Source organism: Rhinolophus hipposideros (assembly GCF_964194185.1).
Source record: "Rhinolophus hipposideros genome assembly, chromosome: 13".
Taxonomy (NCBI): Eukaryota; Metazoa; Chordata; class Mammalia; order Chiroptera; family Rhinolophidae; genus Rhinolophus; species Rhinolophus hipposideros.
In genome coordinates, this window is record NC_138059.1 from 3,497,248 (window position 1) to 3,525,068 (window position 27,821).

Consider the following 27,821-nt stretch of genomic DNA (forward strand, 5'->3'; position numbering starts at 1 on the left):
AGGAGACCGGTGGGCCCTCCAGGGGCACGTGCGTGCCCAGGGGGCTGCCCTTGGGGACTGTTCAGAAACCCTAGGCCTGGGGTGGGGTGGGAGGGGGTGCGACAGGACCCATTGTAGATCCTGTCGCTCATCTGATTCTGCTATCTCCTGTGCAGGCTGAGCAGGAACCCGGCAGAATTCCACCTGGGAGACTGTTGTGATGGGGGAGGGAGAAAATTCTGGTCTTAGGCACCTGCTATGCTCGATACTATGTGACTCTGGGAACTTATTCACCCCTGTGGAAGCTCAGGTTCCTCAACTCGAAAATGGGATCGCACCTGTGTTTTAGAGAGGCTTTCAGGAGTTAATATGCGTAAAAACAGGCCAGAAATAGACACATAGCAGGCATGTGATAACAGTACAGTGTTTTTTTTCCCCTTGGCTATTTTTGGAGATGTGTGTCAAAGAAGACATCCTTGTCTTTTACAAGAGTCAGATGAAGGAGCTTATTTGTGGGTGCTCAGCAGTGAACCTGCTCGCAGAGCTCAGCCCACTGGGTTATTTTGGGGACCTGATTCTGTCCTGTGCATCTCGCATCTGGGCCCCATCCAATTCTGCAGCTCCGTGCTGTGCTCCCGCCCCCACCTGCCCACCAGGCCAGGGCTGCCAAGCAGAAAACGGAACCCCCTTCCCCTGCCTCCCCTGGGGCTGTCCATCCAAACCCCCGAGAAGCCTGCTGCATTAGCAAATGACATTGGAGCCACACAGAGCACAGCCTTGGCTGGCGGATTACAGAACAGGTGTTCCCTTCAGAATGAGAGGCATTTGCAGAACTAGAGTTTCATAGCAACGTGAGCTGACTGGCACGGCAAATCATGGGGAGGAGAGGGTGGACATGGCATGCCTTGTCCCTTTGCCATTAGCCAGGCCCCTCTCACCCTGTCGCCCTCTCTGCCCTGCTGCACCCCAGGCAGCTAGCGCTTCAGATTCAGAGTGGGAGCAAGCTGTGCGTCCCCATCACAAGCCAGCGGCTTCACCCTGGGGGAGCTATTTTTCCTCTCTGACTCCTGGCTTATCTATCACAAGGGATACTAATGCCTGCCTTCCTGGTGGCCGAGGAGATTAAATGAAATAAGCATATAAAAGCTTTGAGCGTATAGCCTAGCATAAAGTGCTCAATAAAACCCTCTGCTGGTATTATGTTTCTTTCAGTTTATCCACATAATGTTACTCCAAGAGCCCCAGTGCAGCCCTGTGGGCAGGACACCAAATGAAGGGTCTGTGGTGCTGTTCTCGGTTTCAGCATCGACCTGCTGTGTGACCTGGAGTCAGACACTTGCCCTCTCTGGGTCTCAGTCAACCACAGTGGAGAAAGAGGATTGGATGAGATCATCCCGGAGGCCTCTTTGAGCCCTTTCTCTGCTGTTTTGACTGTGACATCCTTGACAGTGCCTGGTACAATAGGGACACTTGAAGCATCATGCTTGATGTGTTAGTCCAGATTCTCCAGAGAAACAGAATCAATAGCATGTGTACACACACATAGCAGAGAGAGTGATTTATTTTAAGGCATTGTCTCATGATGGTGGAAGCTGGCAAATTCAAAATCTACACGTTAGGCCAGCAGACTGGAGACCCAAAAAAGAGTTACAGTTTGAGTCCAAAAACAGTCTTCCTCCTGAATGATCAAATTTCTCTTTCTTGGGGGAATGGGGGATGGTCAGTCTTTTTCTATCCAGGCCTTCAACTGATTGGATGAGGCCCACCCATATTATGGAGGGCAACCTGCTTGCCTCAAAGTCTAATGACTTGAGTGTTAATCTCCTCTAAAACATACCTTCGCAGAAATGTCTAGAATAATGGTTGACTAAATATCTGGGTACCACGGCCTGGCCAAATTGATCCGTAAAATTAACCATCACACTAAATAAATGCCCAGGGTCTGACAAGACTTTCACTGAATGTCAGGAATCAAGTTACTCACAATCAGGAGAAGCCCCATCTCCCTCCAGCGACACTGCACACCCCCTTTCTTCTCACTGGAATAAGTGGGGTTGCTCCACCGTTCGGGGGTGGAGATGGCCGCCTGGTGGAGAGATGCAGCCTTTAGCACTCGTCTCGTCTTCACAGCTCTGCCTCCTTGGGCAGGGGCGTCAGTGTGTCGTTCATTTATTTACTGACCACAGCTGACTTAGCCATCAGACGTATGAGGTCCAGTACCTAGAGATCGCGGTACTTTTAGAAGCCAACAGAATGTTTTAATTTCTTTTAAAATCAGAACTAATATGGGATATAATCCAATCTGGATTCATCTTCTTATCAGTGTAATCATACGGATAGAATATTAAGTCTTTGTTTTTGTTAATGGCTAAAAACTGCCAGGGACCCACACAAATCATAATTTGGCTCTGGGAACAATCCTGATTACTTCTCGTTGTTGTTTCCTGATTATAGATGTGAGAAATCAGAACCCAGAGAACCCGGATAACTTCCCCATGGTGGGCAGGTGCAAATTTAGAATTAGCTATCTGGTCCCTATGCTTTGTCCCAACTCACTTCATCCACCCGACACCTGCACACAGAGTGTGCAACACACCCATTTGTATGTGGATGAGATAGCTGCTCACAGGAGAACAGCTACTTGAAATCTGTGAATGATATGCTTTAAGATTAACTAGGAAGTATCAGAAGTTACCAGAAAAACAGTAGTTATTTAAAGAAAAACATATTTTGTAATAAAAAGAATATATATACATATATATGGAATGACTTCCAGTATTTCGAGAATTAAGACGAGCAGTGTTCTCTTGCTCCATTAAATTAAATAAAGATGTTCTCGTTTACATGATTATCTGATGTACAAAATTCCTGCAAAATAAAACAAGTCGCTATATGGTGTGCAGGCTCTGATGGGCTTTGGGGAGATGAAGCACCCCTCAGTCTGCTTTTGAATTCCATTGAAGGTCATTTCTAAATCAGAGTAGAAGTCAGTGAACCAGGGGCTTGTCATGCAGAAGTCCACAGTAGTGTTTACTGACGCACCACCCTTTTCATTCGTGAAAGTTGCCTTTATTCCCCCTACCTGCCTCCAGAACCTTGCTCCCAGTCAAATTTTCAAGACATAATGGGAGATGTCATGTGGGGAGGCTGAGGCCGAGTTTTAAGCAGAAAAAGGATTGAGGGACCCTGGGAGTGAGCTGACCGAGTCCAGAGCTCCGTGCCATTTACCTGCCTCTGCTCTCCTTATGGATGGCATGACGTGTCATGAGGATGCTGAAACAGATCAGAGCTTCATCTAGTCATCTCTTGTTGCCTGCACGGGTCTTGTCAGGGTTCCATGTTGTCTAACACCCCGCCGGCCTGCCACAGTACCTGTGATGAGATGCGTCTCTCTCACTCGCTCAGGAGCCAGCAGTGGGTAATGTTGCCAAGAGAAGGAGTGTGGCCGGGGACAGAATGCATCAGCTTGAGAGCCAGATGTCAGTGCTTAAGCTGGAAGTGCATTCCTCGTCTCTGTTTGACTCTGCATTGGACAGACATTCATAGTATATCTAACCTGCTCGGCCTCCTAGACGCTGGGATTTTCGCTAGTAGCAAGACGTCCGTGTTTCTTGTTGTTGGGGAGGAAAGGAGAGAGAAAACACACGAGTGCTTGCTTAATAATATTGTCATGACTGCAGAGAAGTTGCTAGCATGGGGAAACGGACCTGGTCCGCGGTACAGGGGAGCGTGCCTGAGCAAGGGGAATTCAAGGTGTGACGTGAAGGCTGAGAGGTAGCCAGGCAGGGGGAGGGGGAAATAGAGGTGCCGTGGATGGTTGTGTATGTCGTGTGCTACATGAAGATGCCTGGTGGAGCCCGTGACTTGGGGCTGGAGTCCTGCCCACTCCCCACTTGCCAAGCTGTGCATTCATAGGGTTGTGTCCACCGAGAAGAGGGCTCCTTTCCCCCAGTTCAGCTGCTTAGGAGGGAAACCTCCTTCTCAATAGCACAAAGGCACCCCACAGCGGCCCTGGAGGAGGAGCAGCGTTTGCGCTAAGGGGCTGCTTTGGTCAAGCCCCTGAGGTGGGAAAAACTGGAGTGTAGAGGGTGCTGCAGCCGGTAGGGCTGGAACTAGTGAGCAAGAGGGTGAGGGAGGCTGCTCAGGTCGGTGGGAGCCCAGCCCTGCAGGTCCCCGCAGACTGTGTGGAGGGTGACAGGCTGAGTCTCAGGGACTAGCCAGCCTGGGAAGAGTCCCCGGCACTCCGACAGTGCCTGGCAGGGAGCTGGGGCTCCGGAAACCAAAGCTGGTGCTGCCATTGTCACACGAATCTCCTTCATCCACATCTCCACGCCGCGTGGCTGGTCTCCAATCCCACGTGCAGTCAGTCGTTCTAGGGCGATAATTTGTTATTCACGAAAAGTGGCCTCATAAGGAAAGTCACGTGCCAGTGACCGGTGCAGAGAAGGAGGCAGCCTGAGAATGCGGTGGGTTAGGTGTTTTGGGGGGTCGGAGATAGAGTGTAGGACTGATTGTGGCTGTAACTGTGATGGGACTGGGTCCGCCGCATGTTCCTAACACACGTGAGGGGAGAGGAAGCCTCTGGGACATGGTTTCTCGAGCGCTTTGACCAGCGCAAATGCTGGTTGTCAAGTTAGCGAGAGGCCAGCGTTCCAGCCCATAGATGTCCCTTTCCTTTCCGTGGTGGTCTGAGAAGCTGTGTGTTTCGCATGGCAGGCGCTCCAAACAAAAGAGCCTGTATCTCGAGGTACTTTTTGCAGGAGACCCACACAACGGGTCCGCGGGCCTGTATCAGACGTTGCAAAAACAAAACAAAAAGAGAATAATCATGTTCAGTAACGGAGGGTTAGGGGTTGTTTGTTACAGCACTTAGTATTAATTAAGAGAAAATAGTGCTTTTCAACGGGCCAACGCCACAAAACCCTAAAATGCATAGCACTGACCTTGCATTTTAGGTCAGGCATCTAGAAATGGGGACTTTGGTACCGACAGAGGGGCATCTGAGGATCCACGTTACAGTGGCTGCACCTTTGGGAAAGCGCCACCTCTGAGAACTTGGAAGGCAGGTCACAGGCCTGCTGTGCCTCTGGGCAGGGCACTTAGCCTCAGCACTTCTGGCATTTGGGGCTGGGTCATTCTTTGCGGGGGGCACTGGCCCGTGCATTGCAGGACCTTTAGCTGCGTCCCTGGCCTCTGCCCATTAGATGCCATTAGATGCCAGTAGCACCTCCTGCTCCGCTGTGACAATCAGAAATGTCTCCAGACATTGCCAGATGTCCCCTGGGAGGCCAGATTGCCCCAGAGAGAACCATTGCTCTGGGGAAGTGGTTGGGAAATGCAGCAGTAACGCTGTGTCTGCACTCGTGGCTGTGTTAGGTGAGGTGTCACAAGAAACAGGTGGCCTCAGAAAAATAAAGCTTTCAGACAGGCAAAGGGACGGAGGGACAAAGTCTGTGCAGGAATGGGGGACTGGCAGAGTTGGAAAAGCCTATTTCTTTTTGAACACAAACATTAAGATTACTGATAGAACAAAACACAACAAAAAAACTTTGAGTGTCAGAGCCCAGGGAAACTTCTGAGTCAGATAAAGTGAGAGTAATTCTGGGCAAAAGTCAGATTAATGTCCCGACTCTCCCGTGTATATCAATGCAGAAAGTTCCAACTCAGCTTCCATCTAGTTTATACTAGTCTTTACGTAGAGAGACCCAGAGGCAGAAAATCAAAGAAATGAAACAGATTTAAGAGCCCATTCCAGAAACAAGGAGATCAATCACCTACTAAGTTTTAAAGAAAAGTACACAGAAGAAGCCGCAAGCTTGGAGTACAAAACTGTTTGATGGTTTGAGACGAATCTCAGCGCATGGGCCTTCTGTTCTACAGAGCAAGAAACAGGCTTTGGCTGCTGTGGGTCCCCAACGACCCTGCTGCCCACTGCCCACCTCAGCCTCCCAGAAGGCAGACCCAGAGGCCATTTGATGCAAGGACCCAAGTCGGTGGACTCAGGAGTTCTGACGAGTGGCAGACTTGGGCCCAGTCCCGAAGCCTTGCCCACTCCCAGCTGGAGGGCCTTCTCTCTGTCTGCCCAGAGGAACTTCTGGGTCTCTGTAGCCTTGGGTCTGCTCTGCGTCTCCCAGGGTTTTCCCTTCCTAATGGGGCCATGTCAGGTGCCCTCTCCCATCTCTACCTTTGGACATTAGGTAGGCCACGGGCAGGGAGAGCCTTTCCCGGGCTGCCCCTGCAGTTTGGGACAGTGCAATCGCCATTAGCCAGGAGTGTACATCAGACTCTCCCGGGGAGATTTTTTTTTTTTTTTTTTAATATCATGCATATCTGAGCCCTGCTCCTGGACATTCTGATTCTGCCGAGCCAGAATGAGGTTTAGACAACGTTATTCTAGAAATCTCCCCCAGGGGATTCTGATATATCCTCTGGTTGACGACTCCTGGAAGGGAGCCAAAGGTACAGACTTTGGAGTTAGACACACGTGGGTTCAAAGCCAGGATCTGTCCCCTGAGTCCCTGCGCTCGTCACCTCTCTGAGCTGGAGATGACACGTGCATAAAGTACGTGACATCGAGTCCCAGCTCAGCAGCATCCCGGCTATGGGAAGACAGCAGAAGCTCTGGTACGTGTGCTTCTGCATAGCCTACTAGGTTTCGTCCCTTCTGCATTCTTTCCTCCCAAAGCCTTCCAGCCCCCACCTCCTCCTCTGACCCCAGGCTCGGGCCCCAAATAGCTCTTCATTCACTCCTATCATTGAACCTTTGTATTTCCTCATCCTTGCTTGTTTGCTAGCCAGTCTCTTACTAGACTTGGGGGTCCTAGACTGCAAGTGTGGGGGGGCAGGAACTATTCCTCACTGTGCAGTTCCAGACCAACAGGTGCCCAGGGGTGGGCCCCAGGTAAATAGCTGTCGCCCTGTGGCCCCTGATGCTGTCTCTGCTTTATTGTGTTTAGTGGCCACGGTAACCTTCTGAGCTTACCATCATCACCTGTATTTTGGACACAAGGAAACTGAGTCTCGGGCAGGTGAACTGACTTGCCCCCACTCACACCAGTGGTAAGCTGCAGAGGACCTCGTGGGTAGAGCGTCGTTGGGCTCTGTCTGCCCGCTGTGTGCCTCACCTTGCCATCTGCACATGGCAGGACCACTTGTTCCCAACAGCAATCCCCCACACTGCCAGGCCCTGTCCAGCCCACTGCCTCCCCGTCACCTGGACCTTGTACAGAATGTCCCTTTCTGCTAAATATGGCAGAAATGCTCCCTCATAATTGCCCCAACTGAGAAAATACAAACCATAATTTGAGTGTAACTATTCACTGAGTCATTAAAGAGTTCGTGTGAGTCACTGAAGAGAACACGTTTATTTCCTGGCTCTTAGCATCTCCCTGGCCTTGGAGTCAAGAAACTCATGTTTAAGTTGGACTCTGCCATTTACTAGCTTTTGTCCTTGAGTATAAGTCAGTGAACGTGTGAGACTCGGTTTCCTTCCCCTGGTCAGTAAAGTCACAGCGATACTCGCCATCGTACAAGCAGGACACTGTGTCACCTTTGTGATGAAGCCGCCAGGGGCAGGTTAGCGGTTCTAGAAATTGCAGGAGAGCTAATATGGTGATTCTTCCCCCTAAATATAAGCCATTCTCCTGATCGGTGTCCCCTTCTTTTCTCCCTAAATAATGAGCAGGACCAAAGGAATCTTCCAAGCCCCATGCTTTCTGCCCCCAATGTTATGCGTAATTGGACATATTTGATAGTTTCTATCGTCTTGAAAAAGCACTGTACAAATATTGAAATAATGAAAGATCCATCAAAGAACAGTGGTGTAATATCGCCTTCTGTTTCCATGGAGACCAAATACCTCCTGTTCAGCTGGGTGATTATTAATGGCGTTGCCCCGTGGAACGCACGTCGGGGTAGCTCGGTACCTACGCAGGTGATATTTGTCATCGCCGGCAATGTGTTCGGCGCATTGCAACTTATGTTTGTTGTTGGGGGTTTAGAAATGGTTTCATGTTCTGCTTTGGTTCAACTTAATTTTTCGAAGGGCATATTGCCAGTGTCTGGTAATCCGTGTCTTGGCTGTGTTGCTGAGTCTGAACGGGCATTGTGTATGTGTGTGTGTGTGTGTGCGTGTGTGTGTGTGTTCGTGTATGCACACGCACGTAGGATGCAGGTCAGTGAACGGGATCTTAGCAGGCTAGAAATCCAGTGCCCAGAAAAAAGAAAGGAGGCAGGTATTTACTGAGCAACTACTCTGCATTGTACACAGAGTTCAGGTTTTTACTAACATGGTCTCGTCTGAGTCTGCTAACGTCTATGAGCCTTTCTAAGTATGAGACCCATTCCACAGATGAGGAAACTAAGGCTCTGAGAAGAACATAAGGACAGCCCCATGGGTTGTTCTCCTGGTTGATGTATTTAGTGTGACGGGCCCACGGTCAGTACTGAATTAATGGTAGCTCTCTTCTCTTTTCCTTCTGCTGTGCTTATTTGTCCCGTTACTTTTTTGTACAGTTACAATTAGAAGTAAGAGAAGTAGAATCATTATTATTTTTGCGCATGTGCACCAAGAAAAAAGTTTGGTTAACTCAAGAACTGCATTCGCCCGGATCCAGTTTTGTTTTCCCCCAGAACCTCATTGCTCTCATACTTGGAAGTAATCTCAGTTATCACGTTCCTGCAAACACTCAATGTGCACCCGTTGGAGTCTGTGAGCTGTACTTAGTGGGAAGGCATGGAGGCTAAGTATGTCTCTAAGGATAGCCTTGCTGCTGTTTGGAAGAGAGAGACCATTTGTGTTCTAGAAACGAGAATCCCCGGAATGTAAAAGCCCGTGTAGCAGAGCCCCTTGATTTTCTTGTCTTTGCCCCATGGCTCTTCCATAGCGACGTTCTACCTCTTACCTTTTCTGTTTTATCCCCATCACTACACACACCCTGCACGAGGCCGTGTCTTCCCTGGACACTGCCGGACCCAGTCTCTTGGCTGTGGGTGGACCTGCCCACCACCGTGTAAAGGTATGATGAGGGGACAAATGGGGAACCTCGTGGGGTAGGCCGGAGGCGAAGCGTGCGTCCCCCTTTTATGGAGGAGAATGTTGGAATTCTAAAATCCGTGCTTCCAACTCTTAAGCTACGAGCTCTTTCAACTTTACCATTTTGTTGTGAGACAAGAGTGTCTGGCAGTAGACAGCTAATTGTAGCCATAAAGCACGTTTTCCCATCCAGTTCCCATTTCTATAAATGTAGACTGAGGATACATGTTCCAGATTCTTGACCTCAAGGGGCATGTTTGTCAGGGGCTGCGAGCTGGTGATGGTGTTGATAACGATGTTGATAATAATCAAAGCTCACAGGCCATCTCAGCACATCGACTGTGACGCCACCCTTATTGTAACCTCGGTAGCATCAGGAAACTGAGGCACAGAGAGGTGGTGTTCTCTGTCGAAGTTCGCACAGCTGGGACGGAAGAGGCTGGTAGACGCCATCGGCAAGGGCCTAAGTAAGCTCTGCAGCCTGTGAGTTGTGTGGTCTCATGCCTCCGTGTCCCCCAATTATAAAATGTTCAGCACTGCTGCTCTCTTCCAAAGACATGACTTCTGTTGTGGGAAAGTGCTTATTGTAGCATCCGACAGTCAAAGGTTCCCGTGAGTGAATCAGAATTTAGGAGCTGGTCCTCAGTTGCCAGCGTCTGCTCCATCACTGGCTGTTTAGCTCAGCATAGAAACAGCTGTGTTTTTCCGGTGCTGTCTTGTTCACACATACACCAGGCAACTGAGTGTTTACGTGTCAACTGAGTGAGAAAAGCAGCTCATCAGAGAGATATTTTTTGTTTTTTTTTTTTTAGTTTTCTCCTGGTCCATCTTTCAGGGTCCACAATACATGTCACTTAACCAAGGAGGCTTTATCTGACAACCCAGACTGGTTATGAACCCTCGCTGTTCTCACTTTCCCCCTTTGTGCAATTCCCATCTCGCTGGAAATGGTTGTCCATTCTGCTAGGGAAATGTCCATCTTCCCTCCTAGAATGACAGGACCTTGGAAGCAGACATGTCTTCCTTCATGCTGAGATCCTTGCATGTGTGTGAGCAGTGGGCACTCAATATGTTACTCAAAGGGATTCTGGAAGATCCTATCCCTGAATTGATTAGATACATCCTTGTTTCTTTCACCAACCCAGTTAGCACATTGCGGATAACTGCATAGACGGTTTTGTTGTGGTCATTTATATTTTTATTGGAAAAAGCAACGCTCTGTCCCCACTCTACTGGACTGCTTGTTCCTGAAGTAGGCCAATGAAACCGTCTTGGCATCTCGTCTTCAGACTGCTCCAGGTACCGACAGGCTTCTCGTCTGCAGAATCTTTCACGTCAACTGCTCCAGTATTTATAATTGGAAATGAACCTCATTCCTCACTGACCTTCACCATCTTCTCTGGGTAGCACAGAGAATCCTGTTCCGTATTGATCTCATTCTCTTTCCCAAGAGAATTCTCAGCGGAACTGATGCTTTCCCATGGCTGCCAGAATGTCTGCTGGAGGCTTCGGGGAAAACGCTAACCTTGGATCTGAGCCTTTTGTGGGTGAGGGGCAGGGTGAGGGGAGCAGAGAGCCTAAGGTGCCTTAGTTGCCCTTTTTGAGAGTCACCACTGGTGTTTGAGTAACGGCGACCTGACCCTTGAGTTCCATTGTGCTCTCTCGGTCCCAAAGCCCCTTTGCCCAGTTCTATCATTTAATATGTGTAACTCCCCTGTCATACATAGATGAGGAGCCCGAGGCCCAGAGAGCAGAAGTGACTTGCCCAGGCTTGTCCACCTGGTAAATGTCGGATGCCGGATTTAAGACTCCAAGTTTAGAGTCCCGTTTGCTACATAGCATGTGTCCACTGGTCATGGCTGTGGATTCGCAGAGACGCACAGGGGTGTGGTCCCGTGGCAAAATTTCACATCAGACGCCATACTTGATTAACATAAAATCATTGGCTGAAACATATTGAGCCTTTACTCTTTTCCAGCCCCTGTCTGCAGTCGTTGCACACATTATCTGATTTGCTTTTCACTAGCATCCTGGGAAGAAGCTGAGTAGTTCCCTCATTTTGTAGATAAGAAAATGGAGGCATAGAGAGATAAGTCCTATCCATAATCTGGTGGCTTGTGAATAATGGTGCTGGGATTTTAATCCAAGCTATTGGACTCCATCAGATCTAATCAGCTGGGGTCCCCCTTCCTGGGCCCCAAACCTTTTTTCTGCTTATTTGAGCGAGAGGGATGTCTGGGCGTCTCGTGACCTCTCTCTTCGCTTCCCTCACCATCCATTGACCGATTCCTTCAAACTCTATTTAAATATCGTTGTGTTTATGCCTCTCCTCCCTCTTCTGCTGCTTAATTGCTTCTCTTTTTTTAAATTGCATTTGTTGGGGTGGCATTGGTTAATAAAATTATATAGGTTTTAGGTGTACAATTCTCTAACACGTCATCTGTATATTGCATTGTGTGCTCACCACCTGGAGTCGGTTCTCCTTCTGTCTTCCCTGGACAATGCACAGTTTCAAAGCTTACCTCTTGTCTTCTGACGCTGTCTTCTCCCATCTGTGTCACCTAGGTTAGTTCGAGATGACGACCCTTAAATTCATTGTCATGACAGTCAAGAGAGGTCGTCTTCCTGCCTCCTGCCTCTAAATCTAAAGTCGTCCTCAACTTCTTCCCTCGTGAGCGCTATGCCCAAATCACATCTATTTTATTTTTGACTTCTGCGAAAGGTGTTCCTTTTCTTGTGCCTTCTCAGATGGGCCTGGAATTTTCTTCCTCCTGTTTCCGTTGGGCGATTTCTTTTAAATAACAGGGCCATTTTTCACCAGGTATGTGTCTTGACTGGCCCAAGAACTATACAGATGCTTTTCTTTGTGCTGCAGCAGCTCTGATCATAGCTCTTCCCTGAACCAAAACCGTTCATCTGTGGGCTGCTTCACACGCTAGACCACCAAGGCGCTGAATCCCGCAATCATGTACCAATAAGCCTTTTGTATTAACTAACAGCACTCTGCTTAGTGCCCAGCCCAGAAACAAAACCCAATAAATGATTCTTGAATAAATGTATGCCTTAATGACTTAGATAGACACCGTGCTAAGCATTTTATATAAGTGTATTCTCTTTGATCCTAAAACATGGCTCTTTGTAATACTACTAATCGTAATTACGGTTAAAAATATCCAAAACTCCTCTTGAAAGAAGTTCCTCTTGCCTCAGTGGAGACGTCTTACTAAACGGGACATTTGAGTAGAGGGGATGCTAGAGCAGTTCCCAAGGGAAGAAAAACTCTCATGTACGAGGGTCTCTGCTGAGGAACAGCATGGGGCAATGTCCTGGCCTTCTGTGACAGGATGTAGTAAGGTGACAGCAGAGTACAGGGGCAAACAGGTGAGGATGCGAGGCTGCTTTCAGGGACAGAGAAAGCTGGTATTGGGGAGATGAGCCAGGGCGAGTAGAAAGCACGGGGAGGGTGGCCAGGCTTCGCTCTCTGGAGCAGAGAGGCTTCCGTGAGTAAGCCATGGGTGCACAAGGAAAGCTGCTGTGACGTGCAGGTTGAGAGCAGACTTCCAGCCATGACGTGCGGGGCTCCCGAGGTGCTCACGCCCACCATCCCCTGTTCTTTGTGGTACCTGCTCAGTGCTGACTTCTAAGTGGCTTGCAGCCCAGGGGAACGTATTGCTTCTCTCTAAGTCACTTTATCGGACCTTCTCCCCTTTCCACGGCCTCGCAGTCCACTCCATTGCTCTCCACCTCTTGCATTCACCCTTCTCTTGCTTAAACCTACAAACAGCATTTTGCCAGGGAGATGAAACTTCCTCAATATTTGAATCTCAACAAGCTAAATTCCTACCCCCCCAAAGACGTTTCTGTCGGATTAGAGAGCCGACTCGTAAGGAATTAAAGACATCAAGTAAAGCAAAAAGGAATTCCGTCCGATTGAAAATGACGCACAGAATCTAACTGTCCTCTCCTGTTCCTCCATCTACCTGCCTCCCTATAACTCAGCGAGTGGGATCTATGGTGAGGAGAAAGGAGGCGGTATTCTAGGAACACTGTACTGCTATCGATAAAAATTACAGAATGAACTCTAGTAATGAGTGTAATAATTAGTATCACTTTATTCAGCGTCGCCACTATTTATGGAGTGACCATATGACTCACTTAATTCCTACAGGATTTATTATGTAATTCACTCCTGTCACTAACCTTACAGGGTAGGTGGTATCTTATTTCAAAATTATTTTTAATAAATAGACTCAGTGTTTTCCTGTGTGGAGGGCGCCCTGCAAAGTCACGTTTCCTGCCTATCATATCAGAGTTTGTGATTTGCAAAGCAGTGTTTGAATCTAAAAATACCCTGACAGTGGAGTGAATGCCTGTTTCACACAATACACAATTTCTCCTGTTTTTAAAATATCTGACGTAGCAGCTCCTTGGTAAATTTTAAGAAGCATATGTACATCTGATTGAATTGGAGAGTAGTAATGTTTTTCTTTAAACTAGAGCTTTCCTTCACATTACGCTGGGAAAATAAAGACGTTCACCAACAAAGTGTTTAGGGTTTTATGATGATCTGACAAGTAAATTGCTTGTTCGGTTTGAGTTGTGTAATGTTCTCAATTAAATTAAATATTAAGAATCCAATTTGCCAACTGCTCACAGAATTGCTGCGCAGTGCATACAGTTTGGGGACTGCCGTTTAATGAAGAACAAATGGAAGTAAAAATACTAGAAAATGAAAGTGCCGACACGCTAAATGTTTGAATAGATAGATTCAGCATTTTCAAACGTGGAGTGTCAAATCTTTTCTGCACTGGGCAGAGGTATTGTATCCCGTCACCGGAGTTAAAGAATCCACCATCTGCAGAGTTCTTGTTACCAGACACAACTGTGAAATGGCCTGTTTGTGCGTTTGAATGCTCTTCTACAAGACTGGCAAGCGCAAGGCCAGGGGGACACCTGCGCTTGGAAAACTGCAGAGACATGGTAGTCAGTGAATGCAGGCCAGCATTCAAAACAAGACTTATGGACCGGCCTCAATTACAAATATAAATACAAGCACTTTGCTGGTCATACTTTTACCATGTTCGTCTTGAATCCTAAGGCAAATGCAGCTGCTGAAACTGCACAGCAGTATTTGATTGCAACACGGTTCTCCCTTCCTTCCTGTTTCTCTGCCTCCATCTCTTCAGCTCCGAGGAAAGGAAGGCAGTGTTTGTACAGGGCGGCTGCCAGCCTGGTGGCCAGGGTCATCTGTCTCCCTGCTGGGCCCTGTGACCTGTCCTGTGCATTTTTGGACTCTGTCATCTCTTCTCCCACACCTGCCATCTGCCTTACACGCCCCTCTTCTCTGTTCCCGTAATACAAACATCAAGTCTTTGTCAGGTGCCCATTCTTTCCCAGATACTTTTCTAAGCACCTTTCTTCCCTTACCTGTGTAGTTATTTGCCACCAGAGTGCTTGGAGGTAATTGTTATGATGATTCCTATTCTAGAGGTGAGGTAATAAATGATCACAGGCATACGACAGAAGACACTCGGTGTATCTTACCGAACAATAAGCAGCCAGGGAATGCAGGCCAGCATTCAAAATAAGACTGATGGTCCGGCCTCAGTTACAAATATGAATATGAGCACTTTGCTGGTCATATGTTTACCATGTTCGTCTTGAACCCTAAGGCAAATGCAGCTACTAAAACTGCACAGCAGTATTCGATTGCAAAACGGTCATCAACATAATCCCATTTTTACTTAAAATGTGTTCACATGATTTTTGGTCTATTAATTTTGAAAAGTATTATTTGTAGGAAAGGCTCCCTTCTTGATACTCAGTCTAAGAGAGTCACCACTCTTTTTCTCTCTTCGCCCATAAAAAAAAAAATGAGGTTAAGAATGACATATACGTCAGAGAGTGGAATTAAGAGCTCTAGTGAATGAGGATTTAGTATGTGAATACTCTTACTTTGGTTCTGCCATTGCTATGATGCCAATAAATACCAGGCGTACTCTGAGCTGGTTTCATATAGAACTAAACATTCCAATATGACAGTTTCAATGCAGTGACCTCCCACTTCCTTAATTATCTCTTAGAATAGTCTACTCTGTTTTCTGTGGGGCCAAGAGAGAGCCCTGAGTATCCTCTGCCAGGGGCAGAATTGGTCGCGATTAGGAATGTGGGCTCTGGGATCAGGCACAGCTCACTTACGTCCCAACTGTGCCCTATACTGATCATATGACTCAGACAAGAAAAGCACTCTTTCTCCTCTGCCTCACACCTGGACGTGATTTGGGGTGCTCTGTGAATCCCAGATAAAGAGATTCGCGACGAGTCACATGGGTCTTAGTATGTTAGGAGAACACAGACTCTGTTTTCAATGCTGGTCTGCACTGGTCTCCTTTCCAGGTGCCCTGCAGAATGGGCTGTGTATTGAAAGTCCACCAGCCATTCTAGGGGGAGAGACAAGGACCAAATTCACGAGACTTCAGAACGCACACTCTTGGAGAGTAATTATGGACGCTGACTCTATGCCTGCCCCAGTGTCAGCTGAAAGGATTCAATACCTTTCATAATTAAAATCACAAAAGCATAGAATTTTACACCTTGCAGATACCATAGCGAACCTCTCCAGTTTCCAAAGGAAGGCCAGTGACAACAGTCACGGCGTCCCATGGCACTGAGAGTGACAGCTCACTTCTACGTCTGCATTTGTGACCTTGGAGCTGGCCTCTTGGGATGAGAGTGATAATTGCATGACCCTTCACACAACTGCATAATTAATCCGTTTTACCTGATGGCCATTTCACTGTACTCCCTCTGTTTTCACTATCCCTATGGTCACTGCCCTGCCCTCTGTTGAGGAAACTTTGGTGCTGGTGAATTCAGAACCGTATCTTGTTGGGCAAGAGAGCAAGACTGCTGTTCTGGAATTCTGGACTTGTCTCTGAGTAATTATGGGACCAAGAACGATTTACTCAACCTCTCAGGGCTCAATCCTCTTTGTAAGTTTCCATCACAGAGTTCAACTTCTCTGAAGGATTGGAGGACCAGATGTGAGGACTAGTGAGCTGCTGGAATCAGAGGAGAGCTCAACGCGTGCCTTCCCACCCGTCTTTTACAGACTCACTGGCACATGCTTTGTACATTTCCTGTGTGTATCTGGGTGCCCGGGAATTGATTCGTGATGAGTATGATATGTCAGACCATCCACGATGAGACGTGTGTCTGTCTGTCTAGTGTCATCGCCTGCCTTTGTCCCCTGGACTCATTCACCTTAGCTTCATCCCACTGATTATACTTCCCTGCACTTTATTCACTTTTCACTTTGTGTCTTGTTTACAATGGTTTCTGTGCTCAGCATGCCCTCCCTTCATCCCTTCCTGACCATTCAAGTGCCACATCACCGCTTCCAGGAAGCCTTCTCTCCCCACACGCCATCACACATCCATAGCATCCTAAGGTTTCTTCTAACATGACACCACATTTTCCTCCAATGATGGGCTTGTGTCCATCGTTCCTCCAAGTAAAGAATATTTTCCTCTGTGTGGGGGAGAGGAGGGCAGAGTATGTTAATCTCTAGAGCTCAAGTGTTTAGCACACAAGAAGTACCAAATATAGAGCAATTAGAACCAAGATGATGCATGGATTAGACCGACCCTATGACTTGCTGGAATTCTTGTTGGAAAGAAATCCAACAGGACTCCCGGTCATAATACTTCTAAAATGAAAATATAGTTCTGTCAAGCCAAATAGATCAGTAGCAACAATATACGTATTTACCCAAAATGCATTATAGGCATTAGGTAACGTAGAGGAAGATCATGAATGTTTCAGAGTTAATATATCCACTTATCTAATTATTAATGAGTTATTACTCTTGAAAAGGTCTAAGTAGGTCAGAATCTCTTGGTGATGGAGGCATCGACCAGTGGACTAAAGAAAACGCCGTCACCTAAGCACATCAGTGGAAGAAGTCACGTGGCATTCCTACTGATAGTAATCCTAAGACTAATGAGTTGTGTGTGTTGGGCATTCTGGAAAGTGTTATCCTCACCGCGGCCCCATGAGGGCAGGTCAGTCTCTGTCCAAGGTGCTGGATGTGGTGAGGAGCAAAGGCTGGACTTGACCCCATGCTAGTCCTATAATTGCAAGTCCACTGGATTTTCAGGGCATTCTGTTGTTTTGCCCCACAGAACGGAAGTCCGTAAAATTTACCGTGCAGTGATTCTGGAGCAAGCTGAATCAAAAAAGCATCTTTTAAAAATTGCTGTTAATACAGGCTTATTAACAGGGAAGAAACAAGATCGTATTTAGGAATCACGAATGACTATTTAGGAACCAGGGATGAAAACACACCCCAGGATTGTTGGGGTCTGGTTTTCAGCCACACAATGTGTGCCTGTCTTCTGGACCACGATTGTTGAACACTCAAGGCGCATTAGTTCAGTCCAGTGGTTTTCAAATTTTATTTTTTCAACCAAGAATTTTTTTTTTAATTCCTATTTAGAACCCATCATACAAAACTGCTATGAGCAGAAAATCTCTGAGGAGTGGAAACCTCTCTTGCTGCTGATACGCCCATGACTTTCCAAAATGCTAATTGAAATCCAGTGGTCTGTTCTCACCCGCTACCCAACACTGACCGACCCTCCTTGTTTGCCCCTTGGTGCTGAGCACCCTGGGCCATGTGACACTTCTGAGGCAGTCTGCTCCCATAGGACATTAATGCCAGTGACTTCCTCATCACCTATTATTACCATGACTCTTGTTATTATTGCTCTTATTGTTACTGCTGCTATTATTTTAATTTGCACACGATAGGCAAAGGCTTGGCAGATTTTAGTGTTTTTCTGTGCAGAGGGCCAGGGAAGAGCCTCACGCTCTGTCTCTCCCTGGAATCACGAGCCACTTCCTGCTCTTCCTCAGGACCCACGTGTGACACCCTCAGCTTTTCCTTTCTGTCCCCAGCAGGGGAGTTTCTATGCGCCCTCGGAGCACTGCATGCAGCATGCTTACAAGTGTCACCGGGAGCTGTGCTTCCTGCTGCTACACGCCTACCGGGGACTCCGCGCCTACTTCCTGCTCATCATGAGGGACGTCCCGGAGCTGCCACACATGGAGCTGGGTAAGAGGCCGGCGGGGGACGCGCTCATCCCACAGCCCACCTGCCTCTTTTGGGCTGGCTCACGAGCCGTAGGCGTGATTTTGTAAACATCACAGTGACAAGCCCCGTTTCCGGTCGGTTTTCCTGTACCCGACATCATTTGAGCAGGAGAGAATCTTAGACGTGAAAATGCCAGAAGAAAGCACAGAAGCAACTCAAGGAGCATTCATTCATTCATTCATTCATCTACCAAGCATTTACTGAACACCTGCTGCATACCTGGTACTACTGGAACATAATGTTAAGTTGCTTCCTAAGGGAAGATGCTAGTTTATAGCCTTATCTTAATTCGGCTGCAGTTACAGGACTGCAACTTACAAGAGTATAAAGCAATCGTAAGAAATCAGTACGTGTATACTTTGTAACCTGGATGATTATAGAGACCTCTTACTAGCCATCGCATTTGGTTTTTCGGGGATGAATGGTTTCTTGTACATCATCACACATCATGGAGACCCTTGGACCCGAATCCCTCCTGATTGGCACATGGTGGGACTGAAGCTCAGAGAGGTGGAATGACTGCTCAGGGGCACACAGCAATGTGTCCAGAACCATGACAGGAGTGCAGAGGTCCTGCATGGACACCCAGGGCAGGGTCTCTATTTCATGCCACCCTCGTTTATGGCAGGTGATGGGTCAAAGTTCTGCTCCAAGTCCTCTAATGAGGCCCCTTTGCACTCTCGAACAGAGGCCAGGTCCTTAGCCTGGCATTCAAGGTTAACAACAGAATCTTGCTGGGTACCTTAGCTTCTCTTCCTGTACCCCTAGACCTCACCTGCTGAAGCAGAGTCCTCACTTGGCCCTGGCAGTGCCCATGACCTTGTCCATTGTCCATTATTACATGGAACACATCAGGTAGCAAAGATTCATTTGCATGTTTCTCTTCCCCACTAGACTTGGGGTCTTTGAGAGCAGAGCCCCTTAGGTCCTCATCCCTAGTGCCCGGCGGGTAGGTAAAGGGGTAGGTGCTGGTTGTTGATGAATTGAATTCTGGTGCCATCTTGCCAATTAGCTTTGTCAGCTCTAACATCCTCGTGAAGGCAGGCGCTACCCTTTGAATCACACAGTCATAGGGTTGATTTCTTTTGCAGATTCAAATGCTCTGCATACAGTAAAGACACACACAGAACCAGAGCCAGTTCACACAGCTCACAGGGAAAGTGGAGATTGTGCAGTCGCAAGTGACTTCTGTTTTAACTGCTTTTTATCCAAAGGAACTGAGTTGCTTTGGTTCATTCATTCACTATCATATTTTTACTGCGCACCTCCCCTGTGCCAGACACCAGGGACACAGCTGGGACAAGTATGACAAAAGTCCGTTATGCCTGGTGGGGTTCACAGACCTGAGGACAGCTGCCGGGAGGATAGGTGTGTGCTCATCAAGGATTGCCCCCCACTCACCTGCACAATGCTGCTTTAATTAGAACCCACGCCTTAGCCAAGTGCACACCACGGACCATGGGCCCACACAGCTAGAGCAGGGTTCAAACACAGGCAAAACAGTGACTATTAAATCCCAAATGGCGAGAGTCCACTGGTTCCTGCTGGTGAGACGGTGGGCTCGCAGGGTCCCCTTTCGGTAGATGGTATGGAAGGTTCTGATAATCATTAATATCAGAGTCTGCAGGGCTGGGCAGTAGGCTGAGCTCTGCCACTCTTCTTCTCTGGACTGCCGTCCATTCATCTGTGCGATGGGGATACAAATCCATGTCACTCACACATGGGTCATGCGCACACACGTGTGTGTGAGTGCATCTGTGTGTGCAAAGGCACAAAAGAATGTGGAATCACTTGGGACTGCACCCAGAGTCTTTAGTGATATTTATGGAGTGTGAAGTCACGTGGCTCCAAATCGGGCATCTCCTCCTATAGCCCGACCCCCATGGGCAGTTAGGACAGAGAGAAGGGGCATTCTCAGGACTTGTGTTTCTTTCTGTGATTTCAGGGCCAGCTTGGCACCCATGCTTTTCTCATGCCATCAGCAAGCAACTGCTGCGTTTCAGTGTGTGTCCATTTAATGGCATGTTGTTGTGTTTTTTTCCCCCTAGAGTCCCTTGCTGTTGAAGAAACGCTGTCTCAGCTGTGCTCAGAGCTCCAGGTAATCAGAGAACCGGCTCCTGAAGTCGGAATGGCAGTAGTCATACAGGCCCAGTGTGGCCACCTGCTTGATACAGAAATCACAGGGGAAAGACAAGACTTGTACCCTTACTCTAGGTTGAAGCAATGCTCTTCTATGGCTTTTCCCTAAGTCATTGTGTGTCTCCTGGACGCCCATTGTGTGCCAGCTCTGTGCTAGATATTTTGGAAAACCTAACCAGGGTAACAGGCCTCTGTGCCCTGGAGCTCACGCCCCATTTGCTTGTTTGCCCATCACACATCCATTGACCAGGCTTTGATCGCCTGCCAACTGTGTGCTTCTCACTGGGGGTGACACAGGCCTTGAACTTGTGCTCAGATGAGTGACATGGCAGGAGCCTGGCTTCAACGACAGTGCTGAGGTGAAAACAGAACTGAGCGTTTGTCCCAAATTCATCAAGCGTGTATTAGGAATGCACGCTTAGTAAGTGCTGGGCAAGTGCATCTTGCCGTCACCGACAGTCTCTGGGGCACTTTCACACCCTATCATGCTGGCTGGTTTCCTAGGTGAACAGAGGCCCTTATGAGCCCTGCGCCCGGCACACAGCCCCACCCCGATGGGCCTCACAGGAGGTGGGGCTGCAGATCTGGGCACAGTCACTGGTGGGCGTGGGACCCCAGCAGCACGTGTCGCTGACTCTGTGTGAGGTGACAGTTGCTGGTGGACCCCAGAGAGGAGGCTGCATTGGCGTTAAGCCTGGGGGGAATGAAGGAACCTGTCTCTTGTGCCAGGGCATCCAGGCGTGGAGCTGGAGGCAGAGGCGCGGGTGCAGGGCTCCTGAAAAGGGGGCAGTGGGGGGACTGAGGCTCTGGGGCGAGCCTGAGCTCACGGTGAAGAGACCTGCATACCCCACAAACCTTGGACTGACACCCAGGTCACAGGGGGCCATGAAGAAGGAGGGTGAGAGGCTCAGTGGCGGCTGTGTGGGAAAATGAGGGAAAGAGAGCGTGTCTGTAGGCAGGCAATGCAGCTAATGACATTGACAGTAAAGCAATGACAATGCCACCTTCCGCTGCCTGGATCGGGCTCCCTGCCCCCACTCGCCATCACTGTCCTCCCAGCAGCCCTGCACGTGCAGGGGAGGCACGGACATGTTCCCACTCATTTAGCCACAAGTAGACACGAAGGAATGTGGCTTCCTGACAGCCCCTGAACCACTGAGCTGCGGGCCCGAGGCCACCAGGGAGCCATTGCAGTGTGGCTGTATCTGGTCCCCGCACTCATCCAGGTGAGAACTCAGGCAGCCAGTGGGTCTGTCAGATACACCTCATGAGGGGCCAACAGGTGAACTTCCTCCTTTGGCTCCGGGCCCCCAGCTGCAGGGACACCGCCCCCGGTTTGCAGTGATAGTGATGCCCAGGCTTCATTTGGCCCAAAGCAACCAAATGAGCTGAGTGCTGCAGGGATGTGGTTGGGTGACAGGGAGAGAAAGGAGAGTGGGATGGGCATCAGCCTACTCCATGGTTTGCCGAAAGGCTGGCCTGGTGCTTGGAGTGGAAGAAACAGCTCCCTTCCCAACACCCCTAGAAGGTGCGCTCACAGCCCAAGGAGCTCTTAGAGGTGGGCCATCACCACCCAGTGGCCAACCACACACACACACAAAGGGCTGCGAACACGTCCATCTCAGCGATGGATGGGATGGGGGTGGAAAGGGTTTCAGGTGACTTAAGACAATTTGCAAACGTAGAGCTCTACAGTAATGCACCAATGTGTATCTATCTTTACTCCATGTGAATCTTATAAACGTTTATTAAGCACGTACTATGTGCCAGCCACTGTGTTTTGTTGGTAATGCAATGATGGCAGAGACCTTTCCAGGACCAGAAGCCGCCGGTGAAACAGATTGTTCACACAGCAGGCAGAAGCTGCCAGTGGGGAAAGGGCTAGGCCAAGGAGCGTAAGACAGGGCTGTAGGGGACAGGGACATGACAGAGTGGGAGTGCCGGACGCAGGGAGGGGGCAGCCGTGCAGAGCCTGGGACAAGCATGGACGGATGTGGTGACGGCACCAGGGGCGTTCCTGGTCCACTATGGCTGCAGCTCAGAGCCTGTGAAGCCGGTTGTGGGGAGCAGGCTGGAATGGTGTGTTGGAACAGGAGATGGGATCCCTGCTGCCGCGGGGCCTGATCAGGAAATGGCCAGGTGTGTTCTCCACAGTGGAAGGAAACATTTTAATACACTCAACCACGTCCATTCACACAGCAAACAGCTTCAACACATGCTGAGTATCTACCAGAAAGCAGTGGACCATTTTCTTTAAAAATATAGAAATATAGGACTTCCTATCATGCAGAAAATTCTCTCCTGTTTGCCCCCTTAGATTTCTGGGAGATCCACATTGTTGGATGGTCTTTCCTGGAGCCACACCGTCCTGGCAGGAAATGCTATAAATAAGTCACTGGCTACCAATTGGGGCAGCCTGGTTTTTGCTTCTCTTGTTTACCTTTTTGCTAATCTCCTTGCCAGAGGGTTTTGTAAAACTATTTTATTTAAGCCCGAAAGCATCATTTTGAGGTGGTTCAAGAGAATGATCGCATTGATAAGGATGTCACATGCCTTCTCACCAAATCCTTGTTTTGATCTGAAGATGTAGGTTTCATTGGCCCTGTTTCCTAGTCGAGGAAGCGAAAGCTTTAGACACTGACTGGCCCTGTGATCGCTGAGACCTCTTCCTCCCTGGCCAGCTGCAGTGCCTGGCACTGTCACTTTTCACCATGAAGTCTAGAGGGCGAGTCACAGCTTTGATTAGATAGAGAGCCCTCCCAGGTCCCCAGGGAGCAAGCAACAGAACTCTGCTGGAGGCAGCCCCTTTGAGAAGCATCCATTTCTCGCTCTCCTTTTAGAATTGCTCAAACTTCAATGTGCATATGAATCACCTGGGGACCTGGAAGAGATGTACCTTCTGATTTGGCGTGGGATGGGTCAGGAGATTCTGCATTTCTAACACGTTCCCAGGAGAAGTGGTACACCTGGTACTTCTGGACCCCAGGTGGAAGAGTAGCTACACTCGGGAAATCCACAAGAGAGCGCCCTTCCAGTCGGCATTGGGCCCAAATCCCCTTGTCAGCATGGAGGGCCCCTACTTGGTCTTGCCAGAGAAACCCCTGCACTCCCATCCTCTGTAATGGCACCGGCTCAGACATCCATGAGAGTTGGAAAGTCTTCTTGGCATTTAACGAGAAGCTTCCTTAACCTTATCTGGAGCTATTTTTATAATCAACTGGCGGTGGGGTTCGGGGGGAGAATAGTTCTCACAGAGACACATGTAATGCGTTGCTTTTTCTTTTCCTCCTTTTCACTCTGGTGGCTGAGCTCAGAAGTCATGTGATGTGGGAGGGGGACTGCTGTGGGTGACAGAAGAAGAAGCCTAGTAAGGAAAAGTCCAGTTATAGAAACACGGGGTTCCTCTCATTGATGCACAGTCACCAATTTATTCACTGGAGTTATCGAATTCCACTATCCATCAACTACTGTGCAGGTGGTAGGACTACGGAGAAGGCTAAAGCTCAAAATGCAAGCAAAGGAGGGATGTTGGAAGTGAAGCAAGCTACGTATGGTTAGTGGTGCCATGAGTGTGGTCTGCACAAGGTCAAGCAGACTGTACAAGGTCAGCGAGGTTAGTCTTAGATGTGTGTAAACACGTAGCAGGGGGCACAGTAGAAGTTTCAAAGGGATCATCAGAAACAAGGGGGACTGTATTGTCCCCTGAAATAGTTACCTGGTGGAGAAGAGACAAGTCCAAAGTGGTGAAGACAGGGAGAAAGGAGATGGGAAGATGAGAGGAGAAGGCGTGCCAAGGAGCACGTGTAGCCCAATCAGGGGCCTGCTGCATGGAACCAGCTGGGTGTTCCAGCACGGGAGGCAGGTTAGTGAGGCTGGGCAATGGGTGTGCACCGGCCAGAGAGAAGGTAGCCAGAGGGCAGGCAGGGAACAGCGTCAGGGGCACAGTGGTGCCGAGTGTTGATGACAGAACTTGACGCTCATTAGTGTGGATAACTGGTGGGTGAATCTTAAAGGCAGGCTACTGCTCGTCCATCTGAACGCCTCACTCAAGCCTGGAGGTTGTCCAGTGACTGACCGTGACCCCCGCCCCCACCGTCAGTCACATCTTTTCTACATCTAAACACCCTTAGCTATGGATTATAGGACTGCACCGAGAGAGGACAGTCCCTGTTTGATCGCTGCCTCCCGGCAGAGCCAGTGCTAGAAGTAACATTTCTATCAGAAGGAAGTAAGGGCGGTCCTCTCGTTTTGGGGTCTTGTAGCTTGTATAGCCATCAGACACTGATCTTCCTTCTTGGGAGAAGCAGCTCAGAGACGCTAGAGCTGAATGATGTGTCTGGAAGCTAGTCATTAACTCTAAAGTGACAATACCCAGCAATTAAAGAGCCCTACTGTGTGCTAACTTCCTCCTTCCTTCCTTGTCTTGCTTTTAGAGGCCTCACTCCACCTAGTATGTCTTCATCCAGCATCAGCCTTTAGTCCAAGAATAGCCACATAGACTTGTAATGTTTCAATGGGCATTGGACTTAATCTCCCTATATGTGATTATACCCCTTAAGCGTTTATTTGCTTTGCATACTCATTTTGCTTATGAAGAAATTGAGGCACGGTACAGAGAAGGGGGCAGAGACAGGGTTTGAAATGACTATGGGTGTGTGGTCCTGCTGTAGCACCCATGGCAGAGAGGTCCCACCGCTCAGACTTGTTAACCCACCATCCTGTCTCCTCCACTGAAGGAGGCTCCCTGAAGGCAGAAACCCTCCCCTCTTCATCTCTCTGTTCCCATTTATTCTAAACATGTGCCTGGGTCGTGGAAAACACACACCAAACACTTGTTGGATAAATAGTGAAGCTTTTGTTCCCATAATAAATAGTGAAGGAGTCCGTGTCAGGCCTCGGCAGCTGGCTCCCTGCCTCTCCTCAAAGACGTGATTTCTTTTCTCATTTCTCCAGAAGTAACGTTACCGCCAAGCAGATGGCTCTCCTAGTTCAACTGAAGCTACCCCAAGGTTCTCGCTAAGGCTTCTGGCTCTCGCTACGCTGGCTCCTTCAAGTATTAGTTAAGGCAACCTGGGATCCTCCGTAAGAAATTTGGAATGATGGGGGAAGAGGGTGGTGGTGCTGTCAGCACTACCCTGTGGAAATCACTAAGCACTTCGGTTCTGTGAGCTTTAAAGATTCTTTTCCCAGGAGATGTTCTGACAATGTCTATTATGAGGAGGCTGTGTGGTGCTGTGGCTTTGTGGTTAGACCGTCCTGTGGTTGAGTCCTAGCTCTGTGTCAGCGGGGCCCTGCTATTGAATCCCTCGACTCTCATGGAATTGGTCTGTGAAATGATTACAATAACTCTACCACAGTTGGTAATTATAGGGATTCGATAGGGAGCATCTATAACATACCTGATAGTAAATAGGAATGGTGGAAGCTATAATGGTTACCGAGTACCAACTTCAGGAAGTAATGGCATAGACAGTCGAGTCCAGACAAAGGACAGAGACCATCATTCAAAACAGAGGAGTCAGTTAAGAAGTCAGGAAGATGGCCGCAGTAGCTTCATGGAGTGGGGGGCCTTGACTGCCACCGTTCTGCCTCCCCAGATGCTGAACCATCCAGAGAAGATAGCCGAGCAGATAAGTAAGGACCTCGCCTGGCTCGCCTCCCACCTCATGGCTCTGTGGACCCAGTTCCTGGACACGGTGACTCTGCACTCCCAAGTGACCTCTTACCTCACACACGAGCACCACACTTTGCGGGTAAGGCGTCCCGGGGTGTGAATGCTCTAATCACAAGCCAGTGGGCTCTCGAGGAAGCTTCTCAGCGGTTGTTAGTTCCCTGGGCAGAATACAAACTGGGGTTGGCGGCTATAGACCTGACTCCGCCATGAATGTGCAACTGAGACTTTATGAGCTTCCTTCGCCTCTCAAACCCTGGCTCTCCCATTCGTAAAATACCTCCCTTGGCGATCAGATGACAGCAGATCCCATCTCAAGGGATATTACAGGGGCTCTGAAAGTGTTTTGGAAAAGTGTTTTCTGATGGAGGACATCTCTCCAGGTGTGTTTCTTTGCCTGCAGCTGGGATGTATAAGGGCAGGTACCAATGCATGATAAAAGATGATGGTCTCCTCATTTACAGCAAGAGGACCAAAAGCTTAGGGGACACACGTGCATGGCTGGCTGGGCAAATTCTGTTTCATCTGCATTTGTTTATGCTCCCTGTTTTCAGAAGTAGAAGAAATAAGACCTAAATATAAAAATGACAGAAAACAATGCAAGACCATTCAAACAGGCATTAAACTGTGCCCGTAAACCAGGCTTGGGCTAGAGCTGTGAGTGAGAGCGGGCCGGCTGCTGTGGGAGAGGAGAAAACCTGATGCTTCAACACTTGTGGGTGGTGGGCTCAGCTCTCCTCCTATTAGTATCTGCCACTTACCTCCTTGGACTCAATTTCCTTACAAAAACAGAAAAATCAAGGTAATATCTACCGAATGAATTCAACTGTCTACATGATTTTATTCCTCAGGTCCGAAGGTTTTCCGAGGCCTTCTTTTACATGGAGCACCAAAAACTTGCAGTCCTGAGCTTTCAGGAAAATCTGTAAGTGACCCACGGCTTACCCATGTCACACCCTAAAAGTAGGCAGCCAAAGCAGTCTTGTTCACAGTCCCTTCTCCCCTTCATCTCAGCCAACTGAAGTTCAAAATCCTATTCCTCCATTTACTTTCCGTGGGTGCTTGAGAAAGTTATTTTTATGTCACTCTTGTGTTTTTTATTGTCTTTATTATTTTGTTCCTGCACGTTACATGGTCTTATTTTCCTTAAAATAGGGGAACCAAATGAGAACACCCACACCCATGAACACACAGTGTAAGCCACAGATTGCTCAGAAAACATTAGGTGATGCCCAGAGAGTTACACAAATTTTTGTTGCACACGCAGGCATAGAGGATACGGCAGGGAACAAAGTAATGATTTTGTCCTCATGGGTCACTCATTTTAGTGGAGAAACAGGCAGGATGTAAGTTATATCATTTTACGTAGTGACAAGTAAAGATAAACAAATCAAAGCAAGGACCTAGAAAATGAGAAGGGGTACGGCCAGATTCCACATCGATGCTGAATAACTAGCTCTCAGAAGAGCAAAAACACATACTCCACAGTCGACTCTGTTGCCTCTACAAGGTTTGCCGACCGTTTTCTGAATGTTTTCTTGGGGTCAGGCTGGGGAGGGGTAGGGTGGCCATTTAAAGCATTGAAATCTTCCTCGGACACTCACCTGTGCGTTCCCCAGGATAGAGACCCACAGCCAGCTTTCTCTGGACGTCCGGGGCTCGGAGTACCTCACCACCATGCCCCCGCTGCCCGCAGAGTGCCTGGACATCGACGGCAACTGGAGCACGCTGCCCGTTATCTTTGAGGACAGATACGTGGACTGCCCAGCGACAGGTGAGCCTTCTCTGTTCTGGGCAGACTCAAGAACAGGGGTCAGTCGTCCTGTTCATGTGCCAACAGCCGG

The 27,821-nt window shown here is 48.6% G+C and overlaps 1 protein-coding gene across 4 annotated transcripts in view; it reads left to right on the plus strand.

Annotated features, from left to right (window-relative positions):
• The window catches only part of FAM135B (family with sequence similarity 135 member B), a 184,939-nt gene that overhangs the window by 135,181 nt on the left and 21,937 nt on the right, over positions 1–27,821 (plus strand). For 3 of the 4 annotated variants that reach the window (XM_081071184.1, XM_081071186.1, XM_081071187.1), the window contains 5 exons: positions 17,972–18,128; positions 20,216–20,265; positions 25,904–26,059; positions 26,829–26,902; positions 27,597–27,751. In XM_081071184.1, coding sequence (XP_080927310.1) covers positions 17,972–18,128; positions 20,216–20,265; positions 25,904–26,059; positions 26,829–26,902; positions 27,597–27,751 — 592 coding nt within the window. The remainder of the gene's footprint in view (positions 1–17,971; positions 18,129–20,215; positions 20,266–25,903; positions 26,060–26,828; positions 26,903–27,596; positions 27,752–27,821) is intronic. The other variant, XM_081071185.1, reaches the window with a different exon arrangement.